General features: G+C 48.2%; 1 protein-coding gene across 1 annotated transcript; it reads left to right on the top strand.

Moving 5' to 3' along the window:
- The first annotated feature begins 8028 nt into the window (after positions 1-8028).
- PES1 (pescadillo ribosomal biogenesis factor 1) lies at positions 8029-22340 on the top strand. Its single transcript, XM_039225848.1, has 15 exons — positions 8029-8113; positions 10576-10655; positions 11420-11573; positions 12768-12877; positions 15209-15380; positions 15466-15555; positions 18137-18253; positions 18371-18445; positions 18667-18753; positions 18889-19019; positions 19393-19518; positions 19638-19822; positions 20282-20442; positions 20580-20741; positions 21839-22340. The coding sequence occupies exons 1-15, from the start codon at positions 8090-8092 to the stop codon at positions 21920-21922; spliced, it is 1758 nt and encodes a 585-aa protein (XP_039081779.1). The 5' UTR covers positions 8029-8089; the 3' UTR covers positions 21923-22340.
- The last annotated feature ends 469 nt before the right edge of the window (positions 22341-22809 follow it).

Genomic DNA, 22809 nt, shown 5'->3' with positions numbered 1-22809 from the left:
AATTTGGTATAAGGATATACATACAGACCAATGGAATAGAATTGAGGAAGCAAAAATAAACCCTCGCATTTAGGGTCAAATGATTTTTGACTTGTTATTTGTCTCATCACCTTTTTTTCTCATCCTTTTCAGCAAGACTGTTTCATATCTTTGTATAACTGTTAGATTGTTTTGGCACATTCTGCCTTCCATGTTGGGATTCTACCATCCTCCTAAGTGCTTCTGAAGAGCCAAAAATTAAGTCCTCCATTAAGAGAAACCTCGGGCTGCACGTAGCCCCAGTCCCAGTCCCAGGAAAAGCCTCAGACTGTTCAAGGCTAAAGCCATCCTCAGACCGCCCTCAGTTCAGCTAATCAAAAAGAAAAAAAGAAACATTCCTATGGTCTGAGTCAAGGCTGGGAACTGCAGATACAAACTAGCCAATTTCTCACCACTTATCTGAACCCCACGTGGGCCCTTTGAACTCACCTCATAAATGGTCATTTTCAAAGGATTCTCAAGAGTCATGATTGGGTCCCACCAAAAGGAATGAACACCTCACAGATACTGAATGGTCAAATCTGTAATTGTAATTGGTACTTATGTGATGATGCTACATGTACTGTAACACCCCCATCCCTTACTCCTTAAAAACCCTGTTCACTATTGTTCTTGGCTTTACCTTGCTGCCATGACACCGGCAGGCTGGTGAGCCCCTGCTCGAGCTTGTAATAAAGACCCTTTTGTACTTGCATTGGTGCTGGCTCCTTGGAGGTCTCTGGGACTCGCGATTTGGGCACAACACTTCTTTTTTTGTGGTTAATTTGCACATATTAAGACTCATTCTTTGTGCTGTGACATTCTATGGGTTTTGACAAATGCACAGTGTCATACATCCTACAGTACTGTATCACACAGGATAGTTTCACCACCCTAAAAAAACTCCTTGTGCTTCATTTATTCAACTCTCTCTCCCCTTACCATCAAACTGCTGTCAACCACTGATCTTTTTAACTGTCTATAGTTTGCCTTTTTCAAAATGTCATAAGATTAAAATCTTAAGATATGTAGGCTCTGCAGACTGGCTTCTTTCACTTAGCAATGTGTATTTAAGATTCATCTATTCTTTTCATGGCTTGATAATGCATTTCTTTTTATTGTGGAATAATATTTGTTGTATGGTATATACACAATATACCATAGTTTGATTTGTTTATCCATCCATCTATTGAAGGATATCCTTTTAAATTTTGGCGATTATGAATGAAGTTGTTGTAAACATTAACGTGCAGATTTTATGTGTATATTTAGTGATGAAGGAGCAAAAGGCAAGGTGACACCCCCCCCCCCATACTTCCAGGTGGGATATGTGTGATATTCCTCAGGCACTCCTGGCTGCGCAAGAGCAAAGGAAAGGCGAAAAACAAATTATTAAATGAGAGAGATCACAGTCAAGGAGGACCTGAGTCTCCCATCTATTTATAAATATCTTAGTAAATCACAAGAAAAAGGCAATCTTATCAATAGCCTAATCTCCAGAAACCTATAGATTCCATTTCCTGGAGCCCCAACCATAGCTATGTGGGAAACAAAGGCAGAAGGCAGGTAGAACTAAATTTCCTCCCAACCCATTGACAAAAATACTTGAGGCTAGTTTCTCCAGGAGCTCCCCGCTGTCTTAATGCTAATGATTTGCTAGAGGGAAAAACAACCTTAGCTTGACAATAGCTAGGCCTCCAGGATCCTGTGAGTCTTCTTTAATGTATGAAAATCCCACTGGAAATTTCCCCTGGACTTTACCTCCCCCACCTCCACAGTATATAACCAGTCTCTCCTCAGGGTCCTCGGGTAGCTCTTTCTGCCTACAGGTCCTGTCCCGGTGCTTCAATAAAATCACCTTTTTGCACCAGAATTCTTTCCTGGCTGTTGGCTCCGGACCCCACAAACCCCACTGTCACCCCAAAAACCTCATCATGTAGTATTCACATAAGTAATACCAAAAAGTGAGTAAATACCAAAAAGCCACATTTAGTTTTATAAAAAAACAAACAAAACAAAAACCTGCCAAACCATCTTCCAAAGTGGCTGGATCACAACTGTCTGTTTAAAAACAATAATTAGACAATACATATATCAAAAATTACTTTATGTAGTTGGTGTTGTCTCCATTTTACAATCAAGGAAGTGTGTACAGAGGGGTAAAGTAGCTTGTCCCATAGCTTGGAGGTAAGGTAAAGCCAGATGTGTCTAGCTGCAGAGACTGGGCTCTTCACCCACAATGGTGAAGAAGGAATTCCATGAGTGCACAGGAGGAGGAGAACAAAGGCAAAACGAAATGTAAGTAAAATTAAATTTCCTTACAGTTTGCAGCCCATTACCAAATACTTGAGACAGGCAAAGTATGACATTCCTCTGGGAACTGACAACTGGTTTTTTTGTTTTTTTTTTTGAATTTTTTAAATTTTATTTATTTTTTTATTTATTTCTAGGAGCAAGAGAGAGAGACAGTGTGAGCAGGGGAGGGTCAGAGAGAGAGGGAGTCACAGACTCCGAAATAGGCTCCAGGCTCTGAGCTGGCAGTCAGCACAGAGCCCGACGCGGGGCTCAAACCCACGAACCGCGAGATCATGACCTAAGTGAAAGTCAGGACGCTTAACCGACTAAGCCACCCAGGCACCCCAACTGACAACTGTTTTAATGTTAATGCCAAGCAACCTTAGCTTTACCATAGCAAGACCTCCAGGATCCTGTAAGTTGTCTTTATCATAGGGAAATTCTTTTGGAAACTTCCTTTCTCTGTGTCCCTCCTCAACTTAAAAGTATATAACCAATCACTCTTCACAGGTCCTGGGCAGCTCCTTGTACCCATGGGACCTGTCCCCATGCTTTAATAAAACCACATTTTTTTGCACTGAAAATATCTCAAGAATTCTTTCTTGACTGTTCACTCCTAGCCCCCAAAACATCACATTATCAGCTACATGATTTATCAGGGGCAGGGTGAAAATGCAGGGTGCCTTGTTAATAAATTGTTAAGAATTTCAAGACAGTGGGGCAACTGGGTGGCTCAATTGGTTGATTGTCCGATTCTTGATTTTGGCTTAGGTCATGATCCCAGGGTCGTGGGATCGAGCCCAATGTCAGGCTCTGTGCTGAGCATGGAGCCTCCTTAAGAAATCCTCCCTCTTTCTCCCTCTGTCCCTCTCCCCAACTCACACAATCTCTCTCTAAAAAAATCAAATGAGGACATACCAACCATTGTTTGATCTCAAACTCTATTCGGGTAAAAGGTCAGGGGTTGAGCAACCTAGCTCCTCCTGGCTGCAGCAAGTCCCTGAGATGTAAATCTTTAGTGAACATTGTGATTAGAACGGTCAAACATGTTCTTCAAGTGACTGTTCAGCAACCCCCACCTCTAACCACAAAATTCTCACTTCTGTACACCGGCTTCGCCCCTCTCCCTATATAAACCCTGAGCTGTGGCTCGATGGTGTGCTCTTCCAAGGACTCTTTGGGTGCTCAGGAGGGGCCCTCTGGCTGGACTAAAATAAACCTGAATAACCAACTCCTTTTGTGTTTGTGGGCTTTGTCCTCGGTGATTCTCCTTTGGAAAAGGTGGTCTAACACTTCAAAGTCTTTGCCAGCTCACTTTCCCCTACCTGGTTTTTATTTCATTTTTCATTGTTTGTGAAATTGCTAGATCTTTACTTTATTTTAGCTTTAGTTTAAGATACCTTGGGATGGGGACTTTAAAGAATATTCCCATGCAGGAATATCCCAAACAATTCCTTGTTTCAGGAAAGTTTCCTGTCTTCTCTGGCCTGACATAGATGGCCTACTTTTTACTTGCTGGTAGAAAAAAACATAGCATCTGCTCATCTGTCTCAGATGATGAGCTTTAGAGCCAAGAGCCCTCTTTCTCAGCCGTAAGTCAACACCTCACTTCTGCCTCCCCCTTGCCCTCTTCCTGTTTCTGCACCACCTTAGGTGTAGTCTGCATTACCAGCTCCTGTACCATTCTGGGTGCTTCTGGCACTATTGGCTCCTCCTCCTCCTCTCACTGTCAAGGAGTGAAGAGCACCCCCTTGAAGTGGGTGAACCCCACCCATTTCAGATTTCCCCACTGGTACCCCAGGTAAAATTGACATTGACTTTTAAGGAGACCCAGGCAGAACATATTTGGTTTTTAAATTAATTTCAGTTTGAGTGTGGAGGTTCCTCAAAAAATTAACCATAGAACTCCCCTATGACCCAGCAATAGCACTGCTAGGAATTTACCCAAGGGATATAGAAATGCTGAGGCATAGGAGCACATGTGCCCCAATGTTCATAGCAGCACTCTCAACAATAGCCAAAACATGGAAAGAGCCTAAGTGTCCATCAATGGACGAATGGATCAAGAAGATGTGGTTTATCTATACCATGGAATACTACATGGCAATGAGAAAAAATGAAATCTGGCCATGTGTAGCAACATGGATGGACCTTGAGGGTGTTATGCTGAGTGAAATAAGTCAGGCAGAGAAGGACAAATATCATATGTTTGCACGTATAGGAGGATTAGGAGGAACTTAACTGAGGAACAAGGGAAAGGGAGAGAGGCAAACCATGAGAGACTCTTGAATGCTGACAAAAACTGAGAACTGATGGATGTAAGGTGGAGAGGGGATGGGCATGGAGGAGGGCACTCGTGGGGATGAGCACTGGGTGTTATGTGGAAACTAATTTGACAATAAACTATTTGTAAAAAAAATTAAGTTTGTTGTTTAATTAAGATAGACATGTCTTTAGAGTTAATGCTGATTAAATATGAAACATTTTTATTCTACCCTGGTTTACTGAAGGTCAGATAAGCTCATCTTACCTATTGCAATTTGTCAGCAAAACAATGCTTAAAATGATGGTTAATTTTGTCTGTCTCAACGTTGTCATGGGTACTTAAGATAGTCATTGGGTTTAGATAGTCTTTGGCAACCACAAACTTTAAAATTTTGCTTGGATGATAAATTGGATTGAACTCATTGGACATCTAGGCCTTTTCCAAATAGGATGGAGTGCTAAATCACTGATTACTGAATGTAGGTTTGTGTTTTCGGCTTCTTATTGCAAAGCAGCTAAGGATATTTGGGTCTGTTGGAAAATATGTTTTGTGCTTAAATGTATTCATAAATTTGCCATCTAAAGAATTCTGACACAACACACAGTTCACAATTGATTAGTACTTAGTTTTCACTCGTTTCTAAGAGTTAAAATTCTGCTAAATGTAATTAAGACTGATAGAAATAAGGGAAGTAACTCTGTAGGAAAGTAGGAGATGTATGAGAAAGATGTAAGGAGCAGGAATACATTTTTGTTGAAGGAAAAAGAAAGTAATTTTGTCCTAAAATGAGACTGGCTGTTTGGAGCCAGATATCTTGACTGCAACCCAAGGAGGCCCAGAATTCGATGGCTGGCTCCTAATTGGACCCAAAAGTTATGTAGCTCTAACCTGTGGCCATGGCTTCCCCAGGCTGGATAGACTGCTGTACTCTGGGTTTTGCCTGGATGTACAGACTCATTATTAAAACCATTACCAACCCAGCCAACCTTCCAAATTTAAAACAACCACAGATACATTCTGTGACCACAAAAATACTACTGGGTTTCTAACTGGCATGAATATTCAAATGGCCACTTTATTATTTTTTAAGTTTATTTCTTTGAGAGAGCGAGTGAGTATGCACACAGGAGAGGGGCAGAGAGAGGAGAGAACCTCCTTTCAGTGCAGAACCTGTTTGTGGGGCTCAAACTCACAAACTGAGACTATGACTTGAACTGAAATCAAGTGCCAGATGCTCAACCAGCTAAGCCACCCAGATGTCCCTCAAATGGGCACTTATAAATGAGCCCTCTCTTTCCTTTAATGATTGGTTAAACTCCTAGGCTGGAAGATGATTTTTGTCAACTATCCAAGGACTCGTATTTAGGTTTCTTTTTTTTTTTTATTCTAATAGTCTTTTGCTGTTTTCTCCCATACCTCCCCACCTGGTACCCAGACTCCTTCACTGTCATATCTTCAGTCTGGCAGATGATCCTTTTCACTTGGGATATCCATATATGTGGTCTCCTTAGATTCAGCTGCCTCTACCTTTCATATCCTCCTACACGTATGTTTCCAACTGACCAATGTTGTCCCATAGGTAGGGACATCTCTACACCTCTATTCAGCAAGAAGTTACAGAAGATAAGACCTTCTAGCCTCAGCAACTTTAAAGATTTTAGGGTCAAGATTATTAGAAGGGTAGGAGGAATGATGTGGAGAACAAAGGTAAAAGAAAAAAAATTAAACTTCCTTATAACTTACAGCCCACTGACAAGCACTTGGGACAAGCAGAGTGACTGTTCTCCAGGAACTCAACTGCCTCCATGTTAATACTTTGCTAGAGGCAAAAGGCAACCTTATCTTTTTTTTTTTTTTTTTTCTGAGAGAGACAGCATGAGAGGGGAGGGTCAGAGAGAGAGGGAGACACAGAATCTGAAACAGGTTCCAGGCTCTGAGCTGTCAGCACAGAGCCCAATGCGGGGCTGGAACCCATGAACTGTGAGATCATGCCCTGAGCCGAAGTCGGACACTTAACCGACTGAGCCACCCAGGCGCCCCAAAAGGAAACCTTATCTTAACATTAGCCTGATCTCCAGGATCCTGTAAGTCTTTTTTAACATATAAAAATCCCTATGGAAACTGATATATGTTAGCAATCATCCTCCAAGCATATGACCCTCTGATATACCTCTGAAGAGTCTCATGACTAAGAGTTTACAGGACGGTAGTAAATGACCTTATCTTAATAGTAGCTAGCCCCTCAAGGTCCTAGAAACCTTGCATTCAAATTCTTTAGAGACTTACGCTATCCCTAACTGCCTCCCAGCTTGAAAGTATATAATCAATCACTCCTCATAAACCCAGTACAGCTCTTTCTGCCCATGGGTCCTGTCCCCGTGCTTTAATTAAACCTATTTGCACCAAACGCATCTCAAGAATTCTTTCTTGACTGCTGGCTCCCATATCCCAACATTTCACATCACACAGAACGTGGTGTATAACCTTCAGAATATTTGCATAAACCTTATAATTATGCCTTGAGGAACACATACAGAAGACATGTACGCTGAAAACTTCAAACGGCTAAACGTACATTTAACATACTACGAGTTCCATAACTACCTTGGCCTTTTGTCATTTTTCAATACACCGCTAAGGCTCAGTATATATGAGTATATATATGCTTCTATCAGGAAAAAAGTAAGCTTGGGGCGCCTGGGTGGCTTAGTCGGTTAAGCGTCCGACTTTCGCTTAGGTCATGATCTCGCGGTTCGTGGGTTCGAGCCCCGCGTCGGGCTCTGTGCTGACTGCCAGCTCGGAGCCTGGAGCCTGTTTCAGTCTGTGACTCCCTCTCTCTCTGACCCTCCCCTGCTCACGCTGTCTCTCTCTCTCTCCTAGAAATAAATTTAAAAAAAAAAAAGGAAAAAAGTAAGCTTTTCATCCACTTTACCCCCACTAAGGGCCAAAGAACCAAAAGGAAAAGCCACACAGGCGCACGGGAAACAGAGACCAACTTCATTCAGCGCCCCCGGCGGACGCTTTTCCTTCACAGAAGCCAAATTCCCAAGTTCCCACGATGCTTAGCAACCGTTACCGGGACAACGCCACTCCCACTCACGCACCTCAGAGTATGGCTGTCCTTGGCATCCCAGAAGGTACTGCGCTGCCTCCGCTGAGCCTTCCACCTCCCTCCATCCCAACATGCAACGGGCCCGTAAGGTCAAGGGACCGTCATCGGGATGGTTATAGAAATGCCTGAAAATATGCGTTCGATTAAACATTAAAACTGTCTACGATACATCCACAGATGGAAAAGAACTCTAAAGAGAGGTCTCAGTGAATTTTTTTCAGAGAGCTCAGTAGTAAATTTCGAGGAGGAAAGTCAAATAATACCCCAGACTCGCTCAGGCATCTTATCGGGCAGCCCGTATAGACTCGCGGCGTAGGGGCCTCGGGGCTCTAGGCAGGGCACGTGCGGGAGGAAGTGGCGCTGTCTGCTCACGCTCGTAGATCCTTCAGCGTGTAGCCATGGGAGGTCTGGAGAAAAAGAAAGTAAGTGGGGCATATGATGGCGGGGGGTGCGAGAAGGGGACGGGGCGGGAGGTGGGAGCTACAGGCCCAGGGGACTGCGCCTTTCCCTGCCCCAGCTCCTCATGCGGACTGAAACGGCTGGGCTCAACGCGATGAGAAACAGCTACGAGAAGGGGTCCGAGGATGGGCGGGGAAGGATATTCGTCCGATTAAGTTCGGGAAAGAACCTTGGAGTAGGGCTGTGAAAGAAAGTTAGGGTTAGGGTTAGTTTGAAAGTCTCTTCTATTCAACATTTAAGCCGCAATCAGAAAGTTCAGAAGATCTCACATGGGTTCTGGGCCATGGGAGTGCTTAGCGAGCAAACGTGGCAGGGGAAACTCCGTGCCAAGACCCTTAGGAGGGAAAACCTTTCTGTGTGCGAGGAATTAAGACCTCAAGATGGCATGGGGTATAGTAAACCAAGGGAAGAATGGCATTTGGTGAGGTTGAGATTCGACAGAGACCAGATGTACAAGGCCTGTGAGCCATAGTGAGGTACTTGGATTTTATTCCAAGTGCAGTACGACTCAGCTAAAGGGAAAGTACCATGATACAGTTTTTCAAGGATTTCTTGTTGCTGTATGGAGAATCGCCTTAGTGGCATGAAAAGATGGGGGAAGGGATGAAGGTGAGGAAGATGTAGTGGTTTTGTGTTTTCTTCAGATTGAAAGTTTCTGTTGCCTGTTTATGTTTAACCCAACACACTGTTGAACAACCAATAAATGCTAATGTTTGGAGTTACAAAGATTTAAGATGGAAAATCTTCCCTTGCAGCACAGATGTAGATATGTAAACAAATCACGTTAGTTTATAAAGCTGGGTTTTACAACCGTTTTGAACGAGATAATGCTTTGTTGTGCACCTGTCCTGTGCGTTGTATTGTAGGATGTTTAGTATCATCCTGATCTCTTACATATTAGATGCCAGATGGCACTCAACAACCGAAAATGACTAATTTCCTTCCCTCCATCCCACACACGCCCAGGGAGTAAAATCACCCCAGTTGAGAACTACTTCTCCACTTGCTATTTAAAAGGATAAGCATAATGACAGACATGTATGTGATGTAAAGCAATGGAAAACACTTAGTGAAGACTCAACTTTCCGAGACAGTCTGAAGTTTATCTCTGTATCTCCAGTGGACAGTGTCTGGAAAGAATAAATAAATGTGTGTGTGTTTTTGTTTTTTTTTTTTAATTTTTTTTTAATGTTTTATTTATTTCCAGGAGAGAGAGAGAGAGACAGCGTGAGCAGGGGAGGGTCAGAGAGAGAGGGAGTCACAGACTGAAATAGGCTCCAGGCTCTGAGCTGGCAGTCAGCACAGAGCCCGACACGGGGCTCGAACCCACGAACCGCGAGATCATGACCTAAGCGAAAGTCGGACGCTTAACCGACCAAGCCACCCAGGCACCCCAATGAATGTGTGTTTTATGATGAGGGAAGTGATAATAAGCCTCTCGAGAAGCTACCCGTTATTTCTTTAGAGCTGGACCTGGCCATAAGGTCCCTGCTTTCTCACTGCAGAGGATGATCTTATTTGGAAAGGACATGCTTGGGACATTGAACTGCTCCTCTTTATCAGGAATACAGAGATATGAGCAGAAGGCAGCATCTTGGCACTACAGACATCCACATGATTGCATTAGACAGTATGCTCCTTGGGGACAGGTAGAGACCAGGCCTTTTTTGTTTTCCTTGCCCCCATAGCATCTCGCTTAATAGTTGGAACATAGTAGAAGTCCTTTTATTTTCTGTTAAATCAATGAATGGTGGAGGGGAGAGACTTTGGCTTAGAGCATGCATTTTCAACCAGATTTCACCCCCAAGGGAACAAAAATTAGTTGAAGGGATCTTAGATATTTCAATGGTTTGTGGCCCTCTAAAAGACCACTTTGAACAGATCTTTGGTATGTCTATAGTATTAACATTTTGTAGGGCTACAAGAGGGGATGATTAAAGGGTGAAATGGTCTAAAAAGGCTTGTCATGGTAGGGGTTGGTTATAATGAAAAAGTTGAGAAAACCAGCTTAGTGGATTAGGCGCTGAGGCTCAGTCAGGACTCAGACCTCTGTTTCGAATCCCAGCCCTTAAAAATCTATGTGACCTGGACACACATCATGGTTGTTGTGAGGATTAAATGAAATAATGTGTGGAAATCACTAATCAAAATAGCCAATACTTAGACCCACTACTAAGTGATCCATAGCAACCTCATGGTCACCAGCCTCATGCAGATGTGTTTGTCCTTTATGTTGATTACTGCGAGGACAGTGCAGGAGAGCTTGTTCAGGTGGGTGGACTCCCTCCCTATCGCATTTCCTGTCCCAGAAGCCTCTCAGCTACTTATGCACAGTGATAGTTGCCCCTACCACAAGGCATGCCCAGAGATTGATGTCATCACTGCAGTCATTGCTAATGGTCACTTGGTTTTTTCTCTCCCCAAGTATGAACGAGGCTCTGCCACTAACTACATCACCCGAAACAAAGCCCGGAAGAAGCTGCAGCTGAGCCTGGCTGACTTCAGGTGAGGCTGGAGAGCAGTAGCATAGGGAGCCCACTGGGGCTGCGTGAACAGTGAATCCTACTCAGTGATGGTGAAAACTCAGCCACATCCCTGACTTCCCTGTGCCACCACAAACTCTGTCCAGAATTCTGACATTTCTCCTTTCTCATCCTCTTTCTCATCTGGCTTTGTTTTAGTGAGCTGTGCTTTGTGGTGGTCTCTGGGGAAGCTGGAGAATGGGTCTTGCCATACTGAGTCATGAGAATGGGTTCACTGGTAAAAGGCATTGCTACTCTCTGGCTGGGTCTTTGTCACTCATTCCCTCCATTCTGGCAGAAGAGACCCATGATCCTGCAGCTAGGGTTCTCAACTCCTCAGAGTGAAATCCATATCTTTCCACAGCCTGTGGGCCCTGCCACATGGCCTGCTTTTAGTCACCCAGCACTTTTCACTCCTACAGCTTCTGTCCTTCCTAGGATGCCTTTCCCTCTACCTTTTATATGGCTGAAATGTGGATTTCTCCACAAGGCCTTTCCTGACTCCCTTTGCGAAAAGGGACACCTGCCATCTGGCCCCTATCAACATTCTTATTGTTTCCTTTCTGGTACTTGTGACAGTCTACTTTAGGTGACTTTTGGGGAACTTGGATTGTCAGATCCTGCACTAGGATGTGACATTCTCCAAAGGCAAGGCCCTCATTTTCCTTGTTCACTGCTTTTTTGCTGGCCTGGTGTGGCCAGTGCTCACTATGTTAACTGACAGAGGGAATGATTTTTATCTTCCAGGCGGCTGTGCATCCTGAAGGGCATTTATCCCCATGAACCCAAACATAAGAAGAAGGTTAACAAGGGTTCCACAGCGGCCCGAACTTTTTACCTTCTCAAAGACATCAAGTTCCTCCTCCATGAACCCATTGTCAACAAGTTCCGGGAATACAAGGTGAGGCCTGGGCTCTAGGGTCTGGAGGGTCCATCGCTGCTCTGTGACCCACCAACTGTGACCTTGGGCAGATTGTTTAACCTCTCTGAGCAAGCCTATGGAAGGGTGAAGTAATTCTACCTCAAAGGAATGTCTTGAGGATTAACCAGGTGAAATCACATGTGTGGAAATCATTTGCACAGAACCTGGCAAATGATTAATGCTTTACTAGTTGTACCTTTCCCCTGGTTCTTTGGCAGGAATAAGTTTATTGCCTTTGAAGCAAAGGTAGTGCTATTTCAGGGGCTTTTCTCTGCCCAAAGAAACTGCTCCTTTTCTAATTCTTTCAGGAATTGCTCCCAGAAGACCAAGCTTTTCATTCCACATAGAAACTATTAAATGCTTAAATACCACAGGGAAAGTAGAAGTCTCATAGAAAATGCAGATAATTGAGAGTAGACTGCTGTTACTGAAGGCTTCACTAAGCTGCAGGGCCAGGCCAAGGCCCTGTGTTAGGAGGGGTGAGGCGCCACCTGGTGGCCACAGGAGACTGGCCAGCACCTGCTGCTGGCCCTCTTGTTCGAGTGCACTGAAGCTCACTGCATTGGAGGTGGGCCTTTTGTGGGAAATGGCTGTCTTGGAACTGCTGTTCACGACCCCAGCAGAGGCAGCCTTAGAGCCTCTGAAGAGCACCAAGGGCAAGCCTGACCAAAAGTACTTATAGGGAAGATATCAGTTGGCTTAGAGGACCTTCTGGGCCCGTGACTGGCCTCAGCTAGAATTTCCTGTGTGACCTAGCCCCATATGTGGATCCCTGGCTTTTTTTATGCCCATGCAGACTGGTGCTGAGAATGAAGGCCAGCCTTCCTGGCCCCGAGCTGTTTTGCTGGCAGGTCACTTGGCCTCAGTTGGAAAATAGAGCTGAAAACATTTTTTCATGTGAACATGTGGAGTCAGCACATCTAAATGGTTATCTCTGGTCATCCATCACAGGTACAGCAGGCTGGCTTTGCTCATCAGTGTGGGTCAGTTTTGATGTTTTTTGGAGTTTGCTGTTTTATACATCCTGGGCTGAGAGGATCAAAAAGCACAATCAGACAGCTGTGGTCAGCTTCAGAAGGCCTTAAGAGTCCTCCTGCCCCATGCATCCCTCTTCAGTGGAAGAGGGGTCTCAGGAGCCTTTGGCCCCAGCATCAGTGATCTTCTCTCACCCAGGTGTTTGTCCGGAAGCTCCGGAAGGCCTATGGGAAGAGTGAGTGGAACACTGTAGAGCGGCTGAAGGAGAATAAGCCAGACTACAAACTTGACCACATTGTCAAGGAGCGGTGAGTTGGGGACTCAGTCCTAGCACTGGGATTAAGACCAGGACCCTGCTTACGTTGCTGGCATCCTTTTGGAGGAAGCAAAAACAAAAAAACAAAAAAAAAAACCCCAACCAAACCAACCAACCAAATAAATTGCTATAATGATTGCAAGTCACAGTGAGAGCCATGTGGGATGCTAACCATATAAAGGGACCTGGGGGACATATGTAACTTACAGGTTTGTCAGATAGGTGTTTTGGGGCAGATGTTTCAGCCAGCCAAAGAAAGCCTGATCAAAGCAAGGGAAACAGTAGGTGCAAAGGCCCTGTGGTGATTGAGAGCCACAGTTCTGGGAATGCACACCAGGCACATGGTCATACCTGGCAGATGTGGCTGGCTGCCTCTGATCTTAAGTGTTTCTTGTCCAGCTTTCTCAGCAGCCCCACTCATCTGTTTGCTAACCAACAACTATTCTTCTTAACCAAGCAGTTTTGGCCTCCAGGAGACATTTGGCAATGTCTGAAGACACTTGTGGTTCTTATGACTCGGACCTGGGCTTGGGGGTGGGCAAGGATTCTACTAGTGTTTAATGGATAAAGGCCAGGGATGCTGCTAAACAGGACAGTCCCCACCACACAGAACAACCAAATTGTTGGTAGTGGTAATGTTCAGAAACTCAGAGCTAGTGAATGTCCACTTCTCTTGGGGGCTGATGGCCTGGGAACACTTAGTTCCAGGCTGGATGGACTTGACTCATTGAGTCAGGCTAGCCCTTGGGCTAGCATGGGAAGAGCCCTGGCCTAGGAGCCCAACATGTCTTCTCACCATAATTCTGCAGCCTGCAAGCTGGGTGGCCTGAGAACAATTCCTACTCCGAGCAAGTTTTCTTCTGAGAGAGAGATAATAGCTCCTGTCCTGCCTGTGACATACAGTTGTTGTGTGGAGCAGATGTAACAGTACACACACAAAAAAGCAAGTGCCTGGATTCATGTCCACACCGGGTGGCTGTGTTCAAGTCTGTGTTACCTCCATCTCCTTAGCCATCCCTTAAAAACAAAAACAACAACAACAACAACAAAACGGGTGGCTCAGGTGCTGTTTTTACAGAGGCCCTGGGGTGGTGGGTTTGTCTGTGAAGTGTAGAGAGAGGAAAACTTTGAGGCACCAGAGGGGGCCAGTTGAGGCTCCCACCTACACACAAGAAAACCAGATGCCCCTCTTCCTGTTGTCTTTGGAGAGGCCCCTGCAGCCTTTCTTCTATCTTGGTATGGTTTGGAGACTGACAGGTTCCTCCTGACACATTGCAAGGAGTGTTGCCCTGGAAAGACTGTGACCACCTCTGGTCTTGTGGCTTCAGAGCCCTTTTTTGAAGTGGCAGAACCCTTTCTGCCAAAGAAAGCTTCCTGGAAGGCAGTTAGGGTGCCAGAGGCTCTGACAACCACTCTGGCTGAGGGAGGGAGACCTGAGGCCCTGTCTGTCCACTTGTCCCCAAGTGTTTCCAGGGAACTGCAGGAGCCCAGTTTTAAACCAGTAGTCTGCTCCAACAATGTCATTTTTCAAATGATATCACTGGAATTGGGTGAGGCAAAATGACCCATTCTGGGGCATAGCTGAGACAAATCCAGGTATAATTACACATCCTCCAGCGTCCTCTCCATGACCCAAGCCCCCATCCCCCCATTCACTAGGCTGGATCCTGCCAAGGATGGCTTGTTCTCGTCAGCTTCCTAATTTACCACAGGATTCCTGAAAACACTTTCTTGCTCTGGCTTTTCCTGGCCCAGGACTGAAAAAATTCCAGCATTATTATCATCTGGTTCTAATTGGTTCTGCAAACTTAGAGGTCTGGATGGTGAGGCACAAGACATAAGCCACTCTAGTGACCTGTGGCTAGGCCAAGCCCTAAGTGCTGCTGAGTGCGGGCAGGCCCCCACTCTCCACCTTGGTCCACTAGGTCAGCCTCACATTTTTCTGCTTTCTGTTTTGGACGTCCAGGTACGTTTGCTTTGAACAGCAGTTTCCACCTTGAAAAACAGCCACTGACTCGGTCTACCCTCTTTGGCCACAAATAGAAATGGGTCCATGCTGACTCTTTGGGGAGCAGTGGGTGTCTTCAGCACCTCTCTTGGGATTTCTCTGATTCTCAGAGCTAAGTGGGCATGTCCTCATTCCATGGTTCCTCCCAGGCCTCTGGGCATTGCCCAACTTTGTGGTCAGGAGATGGGAATGGCAAGGCCTGATTGGGAATGGGGCCTCTGGGGTGACCTACAGGGTGGGCAAGGAGTTCAGGGTCCCCCTGGGAACCCAGGCAGACTGAGCCTGTGGGTGGGCACTGTCCTCTCGGCCATGCAGGTACCCCACGTTCATAGACGCTCTGCGGGACCTGGATGATGCCCTCTCCATGTGTTTCCTCTTCTCCACCTTCCCACGGACTGGCAAGTGCCACGTGCAGACCATTCAGCTATGCCGTCGGCTCACAGTGGAGTTTATGCACTATGTCATTGCTGCCCGTGCCCTGCGCAAGGTAAGTCCAGGCCCCCCTGGGAGAGGGGGACCACCCTACTCCCTCCTCTGTCTCCACTTTTCACCATACTGTCCTCTCCTCAAAGGTCTTCCTGTCCATCAAAGGCATTTACTACCAGGCCGAGGTACTGGGGCAGCCCATTGTGTGGATCACACCCTATGCCTTCTCCCATGATGTGAGTATGCCCACGGGGAAGGCAGGGGCCTGTGCTGGGTCATTGCTCCTTCTCTGGCTCCTAACAGAGATAAGGGCTTGGGCAAGGCCAGAGGTTTGTTGTCCTGCATGGTCCAGCATGTGCTGGGTTCCTGAGTGTGGCCGGTGGTAAGATGTAGGGTGAGGAGTGTCCCACACAGCATTATGGTAAGAACTGGAGCCAGCCTGTCTCCAGCATCCCCCAGCTGGGTGACCTTAGACATGTTCCTGCACCTCTCTGTGCCTCCCTTAATGATGTGCTTCCACTTTCTAAGCCTTGTCCTGAGGATTTAAGGGGGAGAAAATCTTTCAAAGTGCCTGGTGCCTGGCCCTTTGAGGTTGCTGAGTGAACAGTGAGCAGCTTCCAAGGCTTGGACAATAGCCGAGCCCAGCCCTACCCTCAGACCGATGGGGTTGGCATCTAACTTCGGCGCTAGTGGTTGCCAGACCTTGGCCAGGCTATTCTGCTCATCTCCTCAGCTTCCCCTGACTCCTACCCAGTGCTGGGGGGACTGGGTGAGGAGGATGAGTGTATGAGAAGCTTTTAGCACATGGCACTACTTTTTTATCTTGGTTTAGACTGGGAATTTTTGGCAGGGATCCACAGAGAGAAATCCTGGTTTTGCCTTCTCGTGGGGCAGCATTAGCGTCTAGTCCCCCCCCACAGTCTTGGCCAGGCTCTCCCTCTGCCTCATTTGTCACTGTGTGGGCCTGCATTTGGCCCAGTTTCCTGCCTGTGCCTTGAACAGCAAATGCACCAGCCTGCCTGGACAGTGTGTTTGCTGACCAAGTTGTCAGGGGCTCCAGGGTGAGCTGGGGGTCAGGGCCCCTCCCATCTACTCTGGGCTGGCAGGGGTCCGAGGCCAGAATTCACTCTGACCGCAGGGCAGTGGCGATGTGTGGGGGCAGGCTGCAGTGTGTGGGTGAGAGGCAGCATGGCCCTCAGCAACCCCCTCTCCCCACTCTCCGATGCAGCTGTGTGTGTCACGGCCTGTGACCCTTCCCTCTTTCCTGTTCCTTCCCTCCTCTCCTCTCCTTCTTCCTGTCTTCTTGCCATGCTTCCTTCCTCTCTGGCCCTGTCTCTCCTTCCTTCTCTCTGATGTCCTACCCCCGTGCTGCTCAGACTGGTCTTTGTATGTCCTCTGGGTAGTGAATAGGGCCCTGTGGAGGCCAGCCTCCACACAGCTGACCCTGGGGGAAGGGAAGAGGCTGCCCATTCCTCCTTCCTCCCTGGCCAGCTTACCGCTACTACTTCCTTTCAGCAGGAGAATGAGGGACTAGTCCTGGGTCATAGCTGAGGCCCTTGTGTCTTCTTTCCCTGAGCAGCCAGTGATGGACTCTTCAAAGTATGACCCAGGCAAGCAGAAGGGGATGGAGAGGGGGTTGGAGGGACCTTGCTCAGCACTATGCAGTGAAGAATGGAGTTGGTCCTCAGATGCTTTTCTAGTAGATGCTCTTAGAAGGACAGAGAGGTGAGTAGGGGGACAAGTGGGGTACCTCTTGGTCCCTGCATCCTCGCACTCACGCTGCCCAGTGGCAAAATAGAGAAACAGTTCAGAGTCATGGGCATGGCCAGCATAAAAAGGGACGTTGTGATCACTATCAGTTTTGACACTGCTCGACATATCCTGCCATCCAGATCCCAGTGGTCAACAAGGATGGGCTAGCCTCCTGGGTTGTGGAGGGCAGTGCTGCTCAAGAGACGAGGCTCTTTGTCTGGCTCTCAGATCCTTCCCCTGTTTTGCTTTATCAGCTCCTCAAGGGCAAAGATGAGTCCTTTGATGTTCCCTGCTTGCTGGGTTGGCAGCTCTTGAGGGTAGCTGTGTGCCTTTGCCCCAAGCAAGCAGCTTTTCTCCCGCCATTTCTCCAGAGCTTCCTGGGGCTGAGCCAGGCAGCTATTCCACCCTATCTTGGATCCTTAAGTTGTGCCTTTGTCTCTGGCTTGGGACTGGGGCTGAGTCGCTGAATTGAGTGTCCATCCTTCCTGCCAAGGCTTGAGGATGCTGAATTCCATCCACCCAGGGTGATAGACTGCTTGCTGCAGGGCCACCTCTCCCAGCTGAACTGCCAGTGAGGCTGGGCTCTGGGAGGCTAGCAGACTAGGCCCAGAGAAGACATTTAATAAAGATTATGGGACAGCTGATGGAGAAAAATGAACTCTGACCAGACTGGCGCTGGAAGGCTACCTCTGTGACCGAAGTCTGGTCTGAGCTGGGATTTACAGGATGAGTGGGGAGCTTGGGCAGGGACAGGGGAGCTCCACTCAGTCCTGGGAGCAGCATGACAGAGCTTTCCATTTTTTCCCTTTCATCTCCTGCTTTCTGGCTCAGGGATCTGGACTGACCTCAGGATGCCCCTAACCTTTGGGACGCCTATCCAGAGCCTCAACCAAAATGCTCCTGGGTAGGACATGCCACCTGGCCCCTTCTCATGGAACAGAGCTCCAAAGGCAGGGCTACCATGGGGAAGCCTTGGGCAGGCTGGAGTCCCCTGCCCCGTGTGGGTTGTCAATGCTGTCTTTCCCCTGTACCTGCACTGCCAATGAGTCTTTTGTGTCCCCCCAGCACCCAACAGATGTTGACTACAGGGTCATGGCCACCTTCACCGAGTTCTACACCACTCTTTTGGGCTTCGTCAACTTCCGCCTCTACCAGTCGATCAACCTGCATTACCCGCCCAAGGTAGGGTCCCAGCCTGGTTCTTTCTCAAAGTGCAGTAGGGGCCATGGCCCTTCTCTCCCTGCATGGATGCAGGGGGCTGTGGCATCTTCTTCTTCTGACCTTCCCCCTGCCTTGCAGCTGGAGGGTCAGGCCCAGGCAGAGGTGAAGGCCAATGATGACACCTATGCATTGGACTCTGAGAGCTCTATGGAGGTGAGAGGCTTCTAGAGCACTGGCCTTGCATCCCCTCAGAAGGCTGGGTCCTGGCCTGGGGATGGGGCTGTGCATGGCTAGATGAGTGGGCTCGGGGCTTGCCCTTGGAACCCAAGCCCACTGATGTCCCAGAACTGTCGCTACTCCTCCTTCCCCACCGTGACCGTGTACCCAGACAAGATCTCCCACCTGCAAGCAGCAGACCTGCTTCTTTCCTATAGAAACTGGCGGCCCTTGGTGCCAGTCTGGCCCGCATGGTGGTACCTATGGAGGAGGAGACTGAGGTGGACGAGTTTCCTGCTGATGGGGTGAGGACTGTGTACCGGGGTGGTGGGGAGCATTGGGACTGAGGACCTAGATGGGAGCTGGGGACCATCCCCACCCTCTGCCCTCCAGTGCGGGTATGGACAGGCCTGATGGTGCCATGGTCCCTTTTGTGGCAGGAGATGACGGCCCAGGAGGAGGATCACAGGAAGGAGCTGGAGGCACAGGAAAAGCACAGGAAGCTCTTTGAGGGCCTGAAGTTCTTCCTGAACCGCGAGGTGCCCCGTGAGGCCCTAGCTTTTGTCATCAGGTGGGAGGCTGACGGCGCTGGCTCTGCCACACTCTGGGCTGTGTTCTGCCCTAGACGCCTGGCAGTAACATCAGGGTGGTGTCAGCATCCACCCCTTGGTGCTTGCGCAGATTCACCAGAGTGGGTGTGGAAAGTGCTCGGCTCACTCTGGAACATGCAGCAGACACTCGTCAAAGAGCAGCTGGCATTGCTTTCTTACCACTTTAGGACAGGCCTCCACTGGGCTGGCATTGGATATATTGGCCTGATGACAGGGGTGATCCTGATGTGGGGTGGGGACAGGTGTGTCCTGGAGGGTGAGCTTGTGGGCCAGTGAGTCCCAGGGCAGCCACTTCATACTGAATACTTTTGTGGCCCCCTCCTGTACCTGTAGGAGTTTTGGGGGTGATGTGTCCTGGGACAAGTCTCTGTGCATTGGGGCCACATATGACGTCACAGACTCCTGCATCACCCACCAGATTATTGACCGGCCCGGGCAGCAGACACCTGTTATCGGCAGGTAAGCCCCCAAGAGTCTCATCTTCCTCCTTCTGTTTGGGTTTCTGAGTGCAGAGGTTTGTCTCAAGTGTGGATGCAGTGGGGTTTCAGGTTGTTTCCATGACCGGTCTCTGCCACCAGGTACTATGTGCAGCCCCAGTGGGTGTTTGACTGTGTGAATGCCCGACTCCTCCTCCCTGTGGCAGACTACTTCCCTGGAGTGCAGTTACCTCCACACCTCTCACCTTTCGTATCAGAGAAGGAAGGAGATTATGTCCCTCCTGAGAAGCTGAAGCTGCTCGCCCTGCAGCGGGGAGAGCACCCAGGTGAGTGGGCCAGGCAATGGGTGGGCGGGTTTGTCCAGTCTGGCTTTGGCCTCCTTGGCCCCACTTGACTATTTCCCTTCTTGGCTACAAAGATGGCAAGCTCCTTAGAATGGGCAGCAGGGGCACAAAGCCTTTTAAGTCTACCTTTGGAGTAAGATTTAGGAGAAGGGAACAGTTATGTTCTCTGATCAGCTGTTCCTTGATGTTCTAAGTAACTGAACAGGAATGGTTTGGAAGTTGTCATCAGTATTTATGTAGGAGGTGGCAGAGCTCAGGAGGAGGCACCTCAAATTTTCTGAAGGTGTTTGGGTCTGTGGGGAGAGGTGCTAGAAGGAGCTGTGGTTGGGACAACCCTGTACAATCTTTGGAACGTCTTCGTGGCTGAGGAGTGTGGTGCCTGGCCCTGGTTCTCACCCTGCAAGGAGGAGAGCAGGCTCAGAAGTCATTGGTTATTTATAGGAACTATGGATGAATCTGAAGAGGAGGATGAGGAGGAAGATAATGATAGTGATGGTGACAAAGGAGGAGAAAATGAAGAGGAGGAAGATACGGAGGCTGGTTCAGAAAAGGAAGAAGAGGCCCAACTGACAGCCCTGGAGGAGGAGAGGATTGAGGGGAAGGTACTGGGAAGCTTACTGGGGGCAGTCTTGGAAGCGGCTTCCCTGGCCATCTTTGGTGCCAGCCCTGGGCCAAGAAGGGCAAGAGCCAGGGAATGGTGGGGTTGGGGTATCCACAAGTGTTGACCCTGTGTCTCTAGAAGCCCAGAGTGATGGCAGGCACTGTGAAGCTGGAGGACAAACAGCGGTTGGCCCAGGAGGAGGAGAATGAAGCCAAGCGCCTGGCCATCATGATGATGAAGAAGCGGGAGAAGTACCTTTATAACAAGATCATGTTTGGCAAGAGGCGCAAAATCCGAGAGGTGAGTCCCTGCCACCTGCCTGAGACTCTAGGCATGGCCACCAGATGTGGCTGCACGTGTGTGCTTGGGCCAGTTGGCTCTCCTCTGTGCCAATTCAATGCCCTTTTGTAGCCTTTTTCTGAGGTTGCCCGCCTGGCCTGGCCTAGCTTCTGCACCCCCACCCAGGCCTGTGTGGGCATCTTGGTGTCAACATCTTGGGCTTTTTTCAGGGCTTCAGTCTCTTTCTTACACCCAGCCATTTCTGAGTCTACTGGGCTCTGGGGACAGAGGTGTCCAGCAGACTCAGAGCCTGCTTTCACAAAGGACCACATAACAGAAAGCAGGAAGGGACTATGGAATGTTTTAAATTTCTATTTTGTCTCTTGTTCACAAAGCCATGCATGCTCATTGTTAAAAAAAAAATTTTTTTTTGAAGTTCTTTGCACACCAGCACTCTGTAATGGGTGGTATGGAAATGGCTCACAGTCCTGCCGTTGGAGTGATCTATAGTAACAGCACACCACTTTCTTTTGTGTGTGTAATAACAGGTTATTTTGGAGCCATCATCCTATATACAGGTTGTCTTAACAGTATGTTTTTTATTTAACCATAGAGTGAATTTCTTGCCATGACCTCACACAAGTAGGATTAGAAAGTTTTTCGTTTTTAGGTATTCTTAGAAAACACCTTTGAGCGCCCCTTTGAAGTCTCTGCAGGGTAAATTCTTAGGCATGTCATTGCCAGGTTGAAAGGCCTGTATGTGTTTTGTAGTAGGTATTACCAAATGGTCCCCAGGGGAAAAGACTATTGTTCCAGGTTGACACCTCGCCAGCAGCCTGGCAGAGGTTTGATTGGCACTCAGCTTTCCCAAGGAGAAGGGTAACTGGGGCAGTTGCCTCCGGCTCTAGGAACGTGGGATCCTACTAGCTCTGGGCCTATAACATAATAGTTATAAAAGCAAAGGTAAGGGCACATTTAATGACCTGAGGTGGTTCAAATAATTCTTTTTCCTTCTGGTAATTTGCTGCTTTAGTTTTTGTGGAGGCTCTGCCTTTAAGGAATGGTCTTGAGTAGAAGTATCCTACAATCACAGCTTGATCCCCCCATCTTCCTCACAGGCCACCAAATTGGCAGAGAAGCGGAAAGCCCACGACGAGGCTGTGAGGTCTCAGAAGAAAGCCAAGAAGGCCAAGCCGGTGTGACGGGCAGCAGCCTCTTGATGGACAAGGCCCACTCCTGGCAGCTGGACTTGGCACAGGCAGGCCAGAGGACCTAGGCTTGGTGGCAGACCAGAATCTCTTCTCTTTTCATCCTCTTCCTCCCCCTGCCAGGTCTGGCTTCCTCTCAAGCTTTCTGGCTGGAGCCCCAGCCTCCCTTGGATGGAGCTCCCTGCTGGTGGCTGGGCAGAGGAGAGGCCAGCCCAACTTGATGCTCCCAGGAATCAGTGACATGGGGGGGGCGGGGGCCTGGCCAGCCCCTCACCAGCTGCTCCCTGTTCCCTGACTTTCTGCAGTGTACCCTTCCCCCCACAGTTGGACTGGTGATTTTCCTGCTGCTGTGATGGGGTGAGGGTGGCGAAGCATTTGTTATTAAACAACTGGAGTTTTGGAATGATTTGAATTCTGTGTCCATGAACTTTCTTGGGATTGGAGAAGGGTCACCTAATGAAGTGGAGTCTACCCTTGGTTCACATTCCAGCCCAGGTACTTTTCTCCTGGAAACATTGCTTCCTTGTGTGTAAATCAGGGGGTAGAAATTATGGAGCCTCTCTGGGGAGCCAGGTGTGCTGCTGGTAAGGAGGGCTCAGTGATAATGTTATGCAGACTTAGTGTCAGGTGTCTGGAAAGTAAGGTGCTCTGTACATTCCAGCTGTGATTGTTATAGCTTTCTGCTGGAATAAGACTAGAAGGTGAAAGCCAGTAGCTAAATGATTCGTGGGGCTTCAGTTGAGGGGTACCTAGCTTTACCTTGTAGGCTCGTGGGCAGAATCTACTGAGTAACAGTAACCCCCAGTGTGGGCATTGCCACCAGTTTTGACTTGTGACCCTTGCTGGGCCATCCTTACAGCTTCCCACCTGACCCTGACAGT

The sequence above is a fragment of the Hyaena hyaena genome, unplaced genomic scaffold, assembly GCF_003009895.1.
Source record: "Hyaena hyaena isolate Hyena2069 unplaced genomic scaffold, ASM300989v1 scaffold_19, whole genome shotgun sequence".
Lineage (NCBI taxonomy): Eukaryota > Metazoa > Chordata > Mammalia > Carnivora > Hyaenidae > Hyaena > Hyaena hyaena.
The sequence above is the reverse complement of the archived record's forward strand: the minus strand, read 5'-3'. Positions and strand labels throughout refer to the sequence as shown.